This window comes from Myxocyprinus asiaticus, chromosome 4 (assembly GCF_019703515.2).
Source record: "Myxocyprinus asiaticus isolate MX2 ecotype Aquarium Trade chromosome 4, UBuf_Myxa_2, whole genome shotgun sequence".
Lineage (NCBI taxonomy): Eukaryota > Metazoa > Chordata > Actinopteri > Cypriniformes > Catostomidae > Myxocyprinus > Myxocyprinus asiaticus.
Window position 1 is genome coordinate 30,476,571 of NC_059347.1, and position 15,718 is coordinate 30,492,288.

General features: G+C 39.6%; 2 protein-coding genes across 2 annotated transcripts in view; one reads left to right on the top strand and one right to left on the bottom strand.

Annotated features, from left to right (window-relative positions):
* Positions 1 to 8,786, bottom strand: part of LOC127439930 (ADP-ribosylation factor-like protein 15) — a 200,363-nt gene extending 191,577 nt beyond the window's left edge. The window contains exon 1 of the mRNA XM_051696229.1: positions 8,558 to 8,786. Coding sequence (XP_051552189.1) covers positions 8,558 to 8,611 — 54 coding nt within the window. The 5' untranslated portion in view covers positions 8,612 to 8,786. The remainder of the gene's footprint in view (positions 1 to 8,557) is intronic.
* Positions 8,787 to 13,394: 4,608 nt separating this feature from the next.
* Positions 13,395 to 14,155, top strand: hspb3 (heat shock protein, alpha-crystallin-related, b3). The gene has a single exon (XM_051696058.1). The coding sequence runs from the start codon at positions 13,455 to 13,457 to the stop codon at positions 13,908 to 13,910; it is 456 nt and encodes a 151-aa protein (XP_051552018.1). The 5' UTR covers positions 13,395 to 13,454; the 3' UTR covers positions 13,911 to 14,155.
* The last annotated feature ends 1,563 nt before the right edge of the window (positions 14,156 to 15,718 follow it).

Sequence of the window (15,718 nt, forward strand, 5' to 3'; positions counted from 1 at the left end):
AATGGATAATTCTGCTCAAAATGTTGCATTTGTGCTTACCTAAACTTTGATCTGCCACAAAGAGAAGAAATGTGTTTTTACAATTCTGCAAAAGAACTTTATTTGGCTCTTACAACCTGACTAAACATCTGTGTTTCATTCCTCTCTCAAAAAAGCTGCATAATTTATACTGAGAAAATTATCATAACATGTGAGAAATGGCATTGTTTGCAATATATTGTAACAGGTAGATGCTGTTTAATCAAGCAAAACACACACCCTCAAATCTAATAGTCAACTAGGAATACAAAAACAGCGTGCCAGTTCTTTCTCGCTTTCTTTGTCTTTTGTGTCTTTTTTGCAGTAACATACTCTCAGAGTGATTGATGTATGTCATCTTGAAATCAGAGACTCTCTCCTCAAAACCCGAACACAAATAGTCACAGTAGACACATTTAAGCAACCAGGTGTAAACAGCGATGTGTCTCGTCTGACCACAAGTGATCGGATCACCCGAGATGCATCTTAAAACCAGCTGTAAACGGGGTCTTTCAACATTGTCCCTGCACCCCTGCAAAATATGTTTGATTCACTATTGAAAACATGTTGAGACAGGGTGGTCTAAAAAATAAGCTAAAGATTGCTAAATCAATATAATCACAATCAACTTCCTTAAAGATTTGGAAAATTTAATTACTGCAGTCTCAACTTTACACATACAATAATAATAATAATAATAATAAAAAACATCTGACAAGCCTGCCAATACTTTGACACAATGTTTGCCAAAGACAATCTTTTCAACATGTTTAAGATCTGAACTGTTTATGAAATAATTATGTTTTTGTTTTTTTTTTTGCGATTAACATTTTTATTGATTCATCTATTAGAAAGAAACAGCAAAACATATATATACACAGAATCAATATTTAACCTTAACTATTTCTATATATTTCTATAACTATCAACATTTAAATAAATGTCTGAATTAAACAGTCTGGACACTTTAGTCCATACCGAGTTCAAATGCGAGAGAACAGGATGTAACTTAACTTCTCCGATAAATTTGATAGAAAGGCTCTGTAATGATGAAATAGGGGCAAGAACTTCCTATTCTATACAGAACCAGGGAGGGGCTTTCTCAGGTGGAAGCGACCAATGAGCCAAATGTCTGAGACTAAATGCATAATAATAAAATAAAATCTTGGATAGGCCTAGCCCACCTTTGTCAGTCGGCCTATGTAACTTATTGAAATGTAATTTGGGACACTTACAATTCCAAATGAAGGACTTCACTATGCTATCAAATTGCTTGAAATAAGAGAGGGGGAAATCTATAGGGAGAGACTGCAGCAAGTAACTGAATTTTGGAATCCAATTAATTTTAATAACATTAACTTTCCCGATCATAGATAAATGCAATGAAGCCCACCTGTCCACATCACTCGAAACCGTTTTATTAAGGGGTCAAAATTAACTCTAACTAAATCACAAAATTTTGCTGGGAATAAAATGCCCAAATACTTAATGCCCTGTTTGGGCCACTGGAAAGCGCCCGGCTGGAAAGCCATTACTGGGCAGTACGCTGTCAAAGACAAAGCTTCGGATTTAGACCAATTGACTTTGTATCCTGAAAACTTAGAAAAGGAATTAATAATTCTGTGGAGGCAAGGCATAGATCTAGTAGGGTCAGAGACGAATATTAAAATATAATCTGCATGCGCCACACCTCCCGCCACCACCCCTGGAAATTCCTCCTCCCTTCTTATCGCAGCTGCTAATGGTTCCAGGGCAAGACAGAACAATAATGGGGGAAGAGGGCAACCCTGCCGAGTGCCCCTATTCAATATTTTTACATCTAGCTGGATCAGGGAAATTGGACGGTAACTCTTACACTCGCTTGGATCTTTGTCCTTTTTAAGAATCAGACTGATCCGGGCTTGCATCATGGTTGGCGGAAGCTTTCCATTCTTTAATGATTCCGTATAAACTTCTAATAAAAGTGGAGCCAGTTCTGCAGCATAAGATCTAAAAGATTCAGCTGCAAAACCATCTGACCCCGGAGCTTTGCCTGAAGGCAAGGCCTTAATTACCTCGTCAAGCTCCTCCAATTTATTTCAGAATCAAGAGAATTTTTTTGCTCAGTCGTCAATTTAGGGAGTTCTAATGGTTCCACAAATTTTCTAATATCTTCATCAGTAGACGAAGAAGTGGAACTATAAAGATCAAGATAGAATTATTTAAAAGCATTATTAATATCAATGCCTGAGGTAAATATTTCACCACCAGCAGATTTCACTGAGGGTATGGTAGAAAAAGACCCTCTCTGTTTTATATATCTCGCCAGAAGCTTCCCTTCTTTGTCCCCCGACTCAAAGTATGACTGTCTTGCACTGAACAACCAAAACTTCACTTTCCGTGACAAAATAGTATTATATCTGTATTTAAATCGGGTCAATTCTCTGAGGCCATCAGACAACATTCGGCACTTCAGCTCTGCCTCGGCACTTTTAATATTCTCTTCCAACTCCACGAGTTCTCGTGCTTTGGATTTTTTGATGAATGAGGCATACTGAATGATCCGACCCCTAAGAACTTCCTTAAGTGCCTCCCAAGCCATGCCTACAGAGGATACTGAGGACCAGTTGGTCTCCATTTAAACATTGATTTCAGTCTTTAACATTTGTTGGAAATCAGGATTTTGCAAAAGAGATACATTAAAGCACCAACTATATGATTTATTTTTCTCTGTATGTGGCAACATCTCTAAACTCACCAGGGCGTGATCTGAGACTAAGATGTTTCCAATTGAGCAGTCAACAACAGATGAAATGAGGGATTTAGATATAAAAAATTTAAAAAAAAAAATCTATTCTAGAATAAATCTTATGAACTGATGAATAAAATGTATAGTCCCTACCAGATGGGTTAAAAAGTTGCCAGATATCTGCAAGACCAAGATTTTTACACATCCTGTGAAGTGTCACTGTTGCTCTAGGGGGCTTACACATTTTTGCTTCACTATGATCAAGGATTGAGTCCATCAATAAATTAAAGTCTCCTCCCAATATTATATCATGAGCGGTGCCAGCGGTTTGCAACATCCCTTCAAGATCTATAAAAAAGCCCTGATCATCAGCGTTAGGTGCGTAAATATTAGTCAAAATCAACCTTTGCCCTTGAATGTCTGCTAAACAATAATGAATCTTCCTATTTTATCTTTAATCTGTTTGAGAAATTTGAATTGTAGATGTTTATTTATCAGTATAATGACTCCCCTACTCTTACTTGAGCCAGCACTAAAGAAAACATTCCCACCCCATATCTTCCCAGATTTTTCAGCTTCCTGTGGGGAAAGATGCATGTCTTGAAGAAAGACTATATCATATTTCTTACGCTTAAGAAAAGTAATAACCTTCCTTCTTTTTATGGGGTGTCCCAACCCATTGACATTCCATGTGGAGAGAGATTATCCACTCATATTAACAACTGACATATTGATATAATAAAAAAAAAAAATTGTGTGTCAAAAGCATGTGTCAAAAGCAAGATTATACAGACCACATTCCCCATTAATGCAACAATCAAACCCCGAACTTTCCCCCAAACAAAACAAACAGAAAAAAGAAAAACGTGCGTATTAACCCCGTGCACGACAGCGCCCTCTAAACTCAAAGAGTCCATGTACGCATACGGGAACCCCTGCGACAACTTTGCCATCGGATTGCTCAAGTATGGTGCTTCAAAGGTTTTGTGAGGCAAAATTACATAACAGAAAATACTTTGTAAAACAGACCCCAGCCAACAGGCAGAGTAAACACAAAGAACATGTAGATTCATTCACAGAACTGTCTTAAAGGTGTGTTCCTCCACAAAACAAAGTCCAGCTGATATAAAGCCGTTCAGTTTCCTCGAACAGACAGACAATTGTTCAGTGAGCCGGCTGTTATGAGTGCAGCAGATGACGTAATCATTCTAATGTCCTTTAAAATTACTCCACAAAGCAAACTCCAGCCAACAGGAGGCGTAAGCACAAAGAACGATCAGATTCATCCACAGCTGACCCGAAGGAGTATTATTCAACAAAACAAACTCCAGCCGCTAGGCGGAGCCAGCACATAAAGAAACAAAATAGGCATCCTGGTTCCTCGGATGATCAAGAGTCAAATTCAATCGGAGGCCGCGTAAAAAAAATACATCGTGACTTACTCAGTCCGTCAACTTTATAAAAGACGTCCTTTATTTGAGCATGTAGATATTTTGCGGTCATCCATAGTGTCCATTCTCAATCTGGCAGGGAACTTCAGTGTAAAAGCGATCTTCCGTCAATGCAAAAGTTTCTTGGAGTGTCATGCCACAAAACAAACTCCAGCAGCTAGGCGGAGCCAATGGAGAAAGAAACAAAAAATGGTGCCCAGCTTCCTTAGATAGTCAAGTTACTGAACAGCGAGTCTGTCCACTCACATAATAAACGCCCAATGGTTTACTCACCCATAGTTTGTATGAAGGCCAGTGCCTTTTTGGGGCATAAAAATATTTTGTGCCTTGGTGTCTGTTCTCAGTTTGGCCAGAAACATCAGTGCAAAAGCGATCTTCCATTGATGTAAGAGTTTCTTACATTCCTTGAACCGATCGTGTTTCTCTCTTGTCGAATTCGCTAAATCCAGGAACAAGAAAATATTGTGATTCTTCCAAGAAAGCTTTACTCTTCTCCTTGCATGGCGCAACATGAGATCTTTATCGGATGATCTCAGAAATTTGGTCAGAATTGATCAGGGCATGTCTCCCTCAGCAGATCTGCGAGCCGGGACTCTATGAGCTCGCTCTATTTCCAGTTTATGGCCTGTTATGTTGAGCAGACTCGGGAAGAGCTCGTCTAGGAATTTCACCATATCTCTGCCCTCTTCATGTTCAGGAATTCCAATAATTCGAATATTGTTCCTTCGATTCCTATTTTCGAGATCTTCCAGTTTTTCCAAAATAAATTCCAAGTCTGTTTTGGACACGGGCGGATTAGTGAATAACTCCCTTTCCGATGATTCCAGACAATCGATTCGTTTCTCATCATCTGTCACTCTCGTGACCAATTCAGAGAATTTTGTTTCCATCACCGTAATCGATCAACGTATTACAGCGAGATCCTCCAAGTCAGCAACAACCTTCGTCAGCATCACCGAGATGTTGGACAGTTGACGCTGGATTTCATCTCCCGACATGCCATCCAAATCCAGTCCCCAGCTTGCAGTCCCATCAGAGGCCTCAGCTTGAACATGTAAGTGTCTTTTAATGTCTCCAGAGTCTGAGGATTTTGACTTCTTTGCCATGTTTACCTCAGAGAGCAAATATGTAACTGGGTGTATTGAATAATCACAAGTTATAACATGAAAATAATCAAAAAACCATCAAAGTGCGCAGAGCTAGCCGCTCACACGTCTGCTTCACGCATGGCGTCACGTGACCCCCACTTTTTTAGTATTGTTAAGCTGCATTGCACAGCAGCTCATTTCATGACTTTAAAATTATGTCCTGAATGAACATACTGGTACGCTCTTCTAATAACCATTGTGTTTCTTTATAAAATATTACCCCAATGGAAAAAGAAACAACCTTCCAGAGTAAACCTAATGAATCCAAACATTGTTACTGTCGCTCAAAGTATTAGCACAAAGGCAGCCTGAAACAGAACAAACTGGTTGTTAACACATTTTACTGGTATTCCATACAGGAAAGCTGTGCTCCTAACAGCAATGAACAAAGTCTTGCTTTACCATGACATGAACACAACGAAGAGGCCATATTCCCTCATTCAACTCTCAGCTCTTCCACTCTAAATTCTCAGTTTATTCACTATCCATATGGTTTGTATAGGCAACACATAAAGAAATCTTAACACATCTACACACACATGTACAGTAGTTACATGCAAACCCATACAGTATGTACACAGAGAAAACTGGGAATGAGAGAGTGTTGGAGTTTGGAGTGAGAGAACTGACAACTGGACTAAAATATAGGGCATGTGATTTTCCTCTCCATTGTAGCCTTAATGAAGGCCCTGCAAGAAACTAATGAGGTGCGACAAAGCTCTCACCCTTAGATCCAATGCACCACATCCACAGTGTGCCACATGCTTTTAACACTTGTTTTTTTATTGTACTGAGGTGTAAATGCTTGGTCTAACCTGGGCCCACCCTAATGACCAATTTCAGTTAGCTCCAAATTTGCATGGTAATGATTAAATTATTGACAATTTTTAAACAGTTTTGTACACGCCATTAAGGGCAGTTTTATCTGGAATACTAGATGATACCACAATAATAGACCATGCAGAATGAATTTTTTTTTTATGTTGGCAAGGCAGTCTCCACAAGCATTAGTGAAAATACCGGGAAAATAGAAAATGAGGTGCCTCAAACAAAACTTTGAATGTCTTTCAAAGATTTGATGTCACTGATTATTTCATCCTCAAAAGTGCTTGTGGTATCAAGCAAGTACCTAATGAATATTACTTTACTTCCAGGCAGATTGTGTAAAGGACATCAATCAGTTTAGAGCTTACCATATTGATAAAGAACTTTAAGAAGTAAAAAAAAAAAAAAATGCACAAAAAAATTATTTACAATCATAGAATCCTATGGCCAAACTTACATTTTGATACTTTGGAGACTTGCATACTTCTCCAAGGCAATAAAAAAAAACAACAACATACACTTCTCAAGCACTTTTAAACTGAGGTCATTTTGTAAATTGTTGAGAAAAAAAAAATAAAAAAATTGGTGAGAATTTTTATTTTTCATCTGTTTGAGATGTAGTGTGTGATACTACTATTTGATTTGCCAGTGAAAACATAAAGACACTCCAAAACAGCTAAGATGAGTTGTAATCAAACTAATTTGATTAATACAAAAACAGCTCTAAGCAGCAGACTGTAAACTCACAGTCTAAAGTCATTACATCATGCAGAAACCATCAAATCTAAGTCAGAGACATCAAAATGTGCTGCACGCTTGAGTAAAGTGTGGTGTGAGATTGCATGTTTTTTCCATGAAGTATCTGTTTGTTCTCCTGTGCTAAGGGATGTTTTGACAGATTTAGTTCATTTTTGGGGGAGAACAATACATTTTGTCTATATACACACACACACACAAACAAGTAATAATAAATAAACATTCAGGTAAAATCAGTTTAGTCTTTCTGCTTAGAAAAATATTCTGCAAGGTATTGGAAATCCTGACATTACATTTTGCCATTGATGAGGCTCCATAGATCACAAGCACAGATTTTACACATCAGAGAACCTATTTTGATTATCAAAGTGTAGGACAATATTTGTGCAACAAGATCAAACTCAATCTAATCAACTCATGTTTTTGATAAGCTCTTTTGATAAGTGGGAATTAAAGCACAGCACAAGCACATTCTAGCTCATTGCCAACTTGAATTATGATGAATAAAACTAAAGACTTGATTGCCAGTATTTCCTACATCTCTTGGAGATGTTCACACACGTTTTTTGTTTGCATTTTTTTTCTTGAATAAGAAGTGCCACACATTCTTAAATCTCAAAAACAAGCAAACTACATTTCCCAAGCTGCCACCATGTGAAAATAGGTCTTCTGTTTTGTGTGGGCCTATTTTTGTGAACAAAAAACATGGCAATATGTGATGGTCACCCTGGCTGGGTAAACAAATGCACTGCTGTGCTGTGAGAACCTGGTTTTGAATGAGGTTGTCCACTGGAAATGAACATTTGGCATTGAAGTGAACATGACTCGGAAATTCAAATGATGCTATCCTATACAATTATGAATTTACAATGTTCAAAATGTTTACAATGCTGCCATGTATTTCATAAACAGTCCTGATTACAAATCCTGTCATGTTAACAACAGCAACCTTAAAGGGCTTCATCCAACAGAAGGAGCTTTTACCTTTCTAATACTGATACAAGGCAGAGACACTGTGCATTAAATGGGAAAATTAGATTTTTGATGAAAAACGTAATAACAAGGAAAACATAAAAATAGAATAACAGCTTTTTTAAGTGTACGTTTCTGAAATTCCCCTGTGACCTCTTATATAAAAGCACAGAAGGTAACCTGAGGAGTTAACTGTCAAAAACATGTGCCATACTATTCCCAACAGATGAAGGAAGGCTAATATTCACCACAGTTTAATACTTTTTGTATTGCTGCTACCATGAGACAGCCCATGAAAGCCTTCTGATGCCTGCCATACACAGGTTATGACTTCAGCTACTGTAATCATACAAGCAAATCTTAAAATATTCAGAGAACTGTGAATATATCAGTGTATTTACAGTAATTTGACACATTTTTGTCTTTGTATTTAATATATCATTGAATATACTGTATCACCTGCAACGTCAAGTATTCTTTTACATTGTTATACAATAAAATATAATTCCACCAAAATAAATTTCGACAAACATCCAAATAACTTTCTTTTTTACTTTATGATTTATTGCTAAAATCACATAAAAAGCACCAACAGGTGCAAGCATAAAATATATAACATTCAGACAGCTGCTAAATATGGAGATGTTTGCTTAGCTTACCGTGTAAAAGCCAATCCTACACAGGGCTACTGAGAGCTGAATGCGTTCTGACATCGTCCCCAGCAACAGCGTTACCCCAGACAACAAACAAGCTGAGCCAGAGTAACTGAATGAGGTCAGAAGAAGGACGGCTTTGAATAGGTAATGTGTTTTGAAGCAGAACAGAAAGATATGGAGGAGAATCAATGGTCCTTCTTCAGCTGAAAGTATAGAGGTAAGAGGAAACAGTTCTCTTCATTGCCCATTCATAAATAAACAACAGATAGAGGTGGGTGAAAGAGAAATACTACAGAGAGAGAGAGAGAGAGAGAGAGTGACAACAACTAAAGGGGATTAGTAAAGTGCTGTCTCAAGAGATTACCATCTCAGTGACTCTATAGTGCAAAATAAAACTCCTAATTGGATTAGTCACTTTTACACTTCTACACACATAATAACAACATTTTGAAGATAGTGATTAATTAAATTTGATTGAAATAATAATATCTTCTATCTGAAGTTGAAGAAACAAGATTGAGTTTTCAGTTCAATAAACCAATCTCAGCCACTTAAAAATACTGTCTGTGTCTGTCTTTGGGACACCTTCCAACTGAGAACACATAATTTGCAGAGAGGGAACACAGAGCTGTAATCTCACATTGGTGCATTAATCCAGAACACATAACAAAGATTACCTTCCCCAGGACACCCAGCTGTTTTGAATTTTAGAAACCATTCCACTGGGAGGACTACAAGTGATAATAAAGGCCACATATGTTAATCCACAGTAGTCCTGAAGTGTATTTTTATTTCAAAGAAGAGGCAAATAAATTTATATTATGAATTGTGATAAAGAGATTTTGAAAAACTATTATAATATGAATAGTTGCCCTTTACAAAGGTAGCTAGTGATAATGATCATAATGGGGATAGTGATAAAAACTGCGTATTCTTGAGTGGAAAAAAAAAAAAAACTTACAAATTTAGAAAGAGTGTCAGAAATGTTGCATATATTGAAGACCTAAACATTCCAGAGAAGCATACTACTAAATACCTAACAACATACTGGTTATCACAGCATGTTACTGGTGTGCCTAAATATATCCAATAGGCCTGTATATTACCTTTACAATAAAAATCCATTCTTTAACATTTGTTAATGCATTAGGTATCATGAACAGACAATTAACAATATATTTTTAACAGAATGTATTTATCTTAGTTCATGTTAGTTACTAAAAAATACAATAATTCATTGTTAGTTCATGTTAGTTCATAGAGCATTGACTAACGTTAACAAAAACGGATTAAAAATGGATTAGTATATGTTGGAATTAATATTACATTAGGTTAATAAATGCTTAATAAGTATTGTCCATTGTTCGAGTTCATGTTAACTAATGTTCCCTATCTGTCACTCACTCGACATTGTGTCGATGTAGTGACACTAGGGGTCACTCTTGGGAGCCCGAGACACCTCTGGTCTTTGATAAAAAAATTGGTGAGTGGTATTTGCATGCCACTCCCCCGGACATACGGGTATAAAAGGAGCTGGTATGCAACCACTCATTCAGATTTTCTCTTCGGAGCCGAACGGTCATGCTCACTGAGCTGAATACTACTGTTCATTCACCTCTGCTGGATCTGACAGCGCATTTCAGCGGCTTCTTCCCCCCTCTGCACTGGTGCACTGCAGAGAATGCAGTCAGCCGAGCTTAAGGCACTCTCCTTGAAGACTGCCCTCCTGACTGCGCTCACTTCCATCAAGAGGGTAGATGACCTGCAAGCGTTCTCTGTCAGCGAAACGTGCCTGGAGTTCAGTCCAGGTTACTCTCACGTGATCCTGAGACCCTGACCGGGCTATGTGCCCAAGGTTCCCACCAGGTGGTGAACTTGCAAGCACTGCCCCAGGAGGATGCAGACCCAGCCCTGTCGTCGCTGTGTCTTGTGCGCACTTTACACATCTATTTGGATCGCACGCAGAGCTTTAGAATCTCTGAGCAGCTCTTTGTCTGCTTTGGTGCACAGCGGAAAGGAAGCGCTGTCTCCAAGCAGAGGATCGCCCACTGGCTCATTGACGCCATAACTATGGCATATGTCGCCTAGGACATGCTGCCCCCAGTAGGGCTACAAGTCCATTCTACCAGGGGTGTAGCGGCTCCCTGGGCTCTGGCCAGGGGTGCATCTCTAACAGACATTTGCAGAGCAGCGGGCTGGGCAACACCCAACACCTGTGCAAGGTTCTACAACCTCCGGGCGGAACCGGTTTCGTCCCAGGTAGTGGCACGCAACACAAGCGGATAAGCCCGGGATAGCTGGCCGGGTGTATCGCTTGCACATAGCACCTTCCACCTCCCTTGGAGCTGAAGACGTGCGCCATTAATTCCCAGTAGTGTTCACAAACATTGTTCCCTGGTTGACTTCCTCCGAGCCCTGTGGCAGTCGAGTTTTCGGAGAGACTCGCTGTCGGCCCAGTACATGCGCTAACTAAGAGCCCTGTTCTGGGGTAGGTGCTCCGCATGTGGCGGTTACCTGTAAGGCTAACCCCATGCGATATATATCTTCCGCTAGTTCGTTTCCCTGCTGGCAAACTGTGTCTTCCTTGGGCAGAACCCCTCTGCCCCAGTCTCCATGTTTGTAGTAACTCCTCCCCCACTGGGCAGGATCTACCTTGAAGGCTCTTCACATGGTTGGAAAGACCATGTGACTTATTCTTCCACTTAAATATCCCCCCCTCTCTTTGGGCGAGGTGTGGTCTCCGTGGTGTCTTCCCCTTGGGAGGGACACCCCCCGACTAGACCTGGCGGCCCAGTCGGATAATCCCCCTTGTTTTTTTAGGGAGTGGAAAAAAAGAAGGGGAAAAGAGGCCACGACTGGGTTAAGCCTGTTTCTATCTTTTGGGTAGTCAACTTGTGCCCAAAAAGGGCCGTTCGACACTCATAAATATGTTGGGGGAGGTTACGTGTCGACCTGGTGTGCTGGCTATGAGGCACACAGTAGTCTGCCCACCACACACTGCCAGTTCACGTAACACAGTTCAGCCAATTGTGGCGTTTCGTATAGGGACCCCTAGTGTCACTACATTGACACAACGTCGAGTGAGTGACAGATAGGGAACGTCATGGTTACTTGTGTAACCTCCGTTCCCTGATGGAGGGAACGAGACGTTGTGTCCCTCCTGCCACAATGCTGAACTACCCGCTGAAACGCTGTGAAAAGTCGGACCTTATATCGGCTCCTCAGCATAAAACCTGAATGAGTGGTTGCATACCAGCTCCTTTTATACCCGTATGTCCGGGGGAGTGGCATGCAAATACCACTCGCCAATTTTCATTGGCCTTTTATCAAAGACCAGAGGTGTCTCGGGCTCCCAAGAGTGACCCCTAGTGTCACTACATCGACACAACGTCTCGTTCCCTCCATCAGGGAAGGGAGGTTACACAAGTAACCATGACGTTGTTAACTAATGTTAACAATTGGAACCTTATTGTAAAGTGTTACCAAGGGTCTCAGATGACCATTAGTTGAACATATAGGACTGATACATTGAAACTTAAATGAAATGATCTATTCTGACCTCAAACCCAGTGTTTATTTCCCTTTCAAACAATTTGAGACCAATTTTGTGCACAAATATATAGGCTACTATGTATGCCAATTCAAAGAACAAAGACAAGCGTATCAGTACTGCAAGCTTATTTGCAAGTTTGTAAGAAGAATTTGAATTTCGTTATATCAGCTCCACACTCTTAATAAACATCCAAAAGGTGGCGGCATTGATGCATCATTCTTACCTGTAAACTGACTGTTTAGGTTGAAAGCTAAATATTTCTTGTAAAGCAGCTTTAGAACATATTTTTTGTGGAAAGCATGAATTGGAATTGAGTTGAAAATAGTTATTTTCAGGTTCATTCAAGAATAAGCCTACTCTAATAGTGTGTAGAGAAAAATATACACAGTCAAATTAATATAAAGTATTTTTTTTCTCGAGAAAATATTATTAATATTATTATTATTATTATATATTTTATTTTTATTTTATTTTATTTTTTTGCTTTAGTACAATGACAATTTAAAAGCTAATTATTTAATTTTGCAAACAACATGTTGTCTGTCTTTATAATAACACACTTTTATTTTTCTTACACAGCAAAAATGGGTCTTAGACAACATTAAAATACAAGAGGACTATCATATTGAAAATCCCAAAACTAAACTATTCTACTTCACATACCAAAACTTTTTTTCAGGTAAGTCCTTGGTCAATGTGAACTTGATGCATGAATTATTAAATCACTAAGACAAAAGTTTTTTTTTTGTTTTTTTTGTTTTTGTTTTTTTTTTGCTACAAAACAAAAATATAATCATTCACAATCTTTCCCCCCCAAAATGTATTTTGAGAGCATTAAAGATCTGTAAACTGCAATAAAAGACAATAGTAGATATTTTATAGTGCATATAATTTAAGTTAATTTTTACTGTTTAATTTATTTTACATGAGTGACATGTAAATATTTTGTTGACTTGTCAGTACACAGTGGTTTCCTTTTGTTAAGGTAAGGTACTTTGCTTAGAAGCAAAGTGGTTTCCACTTTTGAAAAGGTAAGGTATTTTGCTTAGAAGGCATGTTTGATTATTAACTTCTGAATCATTTTAATAGAATTATCATATCATTTCAGTTTGCATATACAATTTCAATACATTTATCATCATACCTGTTATGCAGCAAAACATTAGCAAGAGTTGGGCCTATATTTGTCAGCTCTAAAAATGGTCCACCCCATTCTCTCGTTTCCCCCCTGCCCACTCTAGAAACATAAGCTGAGGGCAGTCTTTTTATAGCTTGGTTAGTGCTACCAGCAACACGTTTCTTTGCATACAACACAAAAAAACAAAGAGAACCTCTGCCTCAAGTGTCATGGCAGGAGAGGGAATAACAACTTCCCACTGGGTATCATGCCCCGTGCGCCACCAGGAGCACTTCATAACCAGGAAGCTTGCTGAATTCACTGAAGACCATCGACTGTTTGCCCTACCAGGACCTGAATGCTTGCCGGTTAAAGTGGACACTGAAGTGGGGCAAACAGACAGTGAGGACGAGGACTCAGGAGAGCCACTGTTTCAAGTCTTGCTGGACGTGACTCAGTTTAAACCAGAGGACATACTCATCCAGGTCTTCGAGGGATGGCTGCTGATCAGAGGACGGCATGGGGTGAGGATGGATGAGCATGGGTTTGTGTCACGGAGTTTCACTAGACATTATGAGCTGCCTGACCGTCAACTCAAGGCAGGGGACCTCAAAGCCATGCTGTGTCATGATGGGATACTTGTGGTGGAGACCAAGGATCGATGGTGGCCAGCGTGTGATTTGTAAAAAGTGATGACAACACCATTTATGACATGATCATACATGGGTTGTGTTCGTTGAGTGTTTTTGATGTTTTATATCAGTTCCCTGTTGAAGCAATAGCCTATTATTTGCTATGTGTACAACAGTATTGCTTTGTCAACCTAGGAAGTTTTGTAACAGCAAAGCTTGCCAGCATAACAGTTATCATCAACCATGTAGTTTTCACCAGAAAAATTTGTTTAAATAAATTCTGATAAAAGTATTATAAAGCCAAACAAAATTTGTCATCTATTCTTCATGTCTGACAAAAAAAAGTAATCTACTTTTTTTAAAGGATTGTAGAAAATGATCTACAATTCTTTTATATTTTTAACATTCAGCCAACATGTTTTAATCAAGTTGACATTAAGTACTGTGATTGCAATGACAATCTCATCTCTGGAATTTAAGGTTAAGCTCTATCATAATGTCATTTCTCATTATGTCAAACTGTATTCATGTTTAACAGCATGCCAGTACTATGACGAAGTGCTAATGTACAGACAAACATGGACAACTAGACAAATGTATGTACTGGTGGGCGTGGTTGCATAATATACAGTGCATCCGGAAAGTATTCACAGTGCTTCACTTTTTCCACATTTTGTTATGTTACAGCCTTATTCCAAAATGGATTAAATTCATTATTTTCCTCAAAATTATACAACCAATACCCCATAATGACAACGTGAAAGAAGTTTGTTTGAAATCTTTGCAAATTTATTAAAACTAAAAAACGAATAAAATCACATGTACATAAGTATTCACAGCCTTTGCCATGACACTCAAAATTGAGCTCAGGTGCATCCTGTTTCCACTGATCATACTTGAGATGTTTCTACAACTTGATTGGAGTCCACCTGTGGTAAATTCAGTTGATTGGACATGATTTGGAAAGGCACACACCTGTCTATATAAGGTCCCACAGTGAACAGTGCATGTCAGAGCACAAACCAAGCCGTGAAGTCCAAGGAATTGTCTGTAGACCTCCGAGACTGGATTGTATCGAGGCACAGATCTGGGGAAGGGTACAGAAAAATTTCTGCAGCATTGAAGGTCCCAATGAGCTCAGTGGCCTCCATCATCCGTAAATGGAAGAAGATTGGAACCACCAGGACTCTTCCTAGAGCTGGCTGCCCGGCCAAACTGAGTGATCGGGGGAGAAGGGCCTTAGTCAGGGAGGTGACCAAGAACCCGCTGGTCACTCTGACAGAGCTCCAGCATTTCTCTGTGGAGAGAGGAGAACCTTCCACAAGAACAACCATCTCTGCAGCACTCCACCAATCAGGCCTGTATGGTAGAGTGGCCAGACGGAAGCCACTCCTCAGTAAAAGGCACGACAGCCCGCCTGGAGTTTGCCAAAAGGCACCTGAAGGACTCTGACCATGAGAAACAAAGATTGAACTCTTTGGCCTGAATGGCAAGCGTCATGTCTGGAGGAAACCAGGCACTGCTCATCACCTGGCCAATACCATCCCTACAGTGAAGCATGGTGGTGGCAGCATCATGCTGTGGGGATGTTTTTCAGCGGCAGGAACTGGGAGACTACTCAGGATCGAGGGAATGATGAATGCAGCAATGTACAGAGACATCCTTGATGAAAACCTGCTCCAGAGCGCTCTGGACCTCAGACTGGGGCGAAGGTTCATCTTCCAACAGGACAACGACCCTAAGCACACAGCCAAGATAACAAAGGAGTGGCTACGGGACAACTCTGTGAATGTCCTTGAGTGGCCCAGCCAGAGCCCAGACTTGAACCCGATTGAACATCTCTGGAGAGATCTGAAAATGGC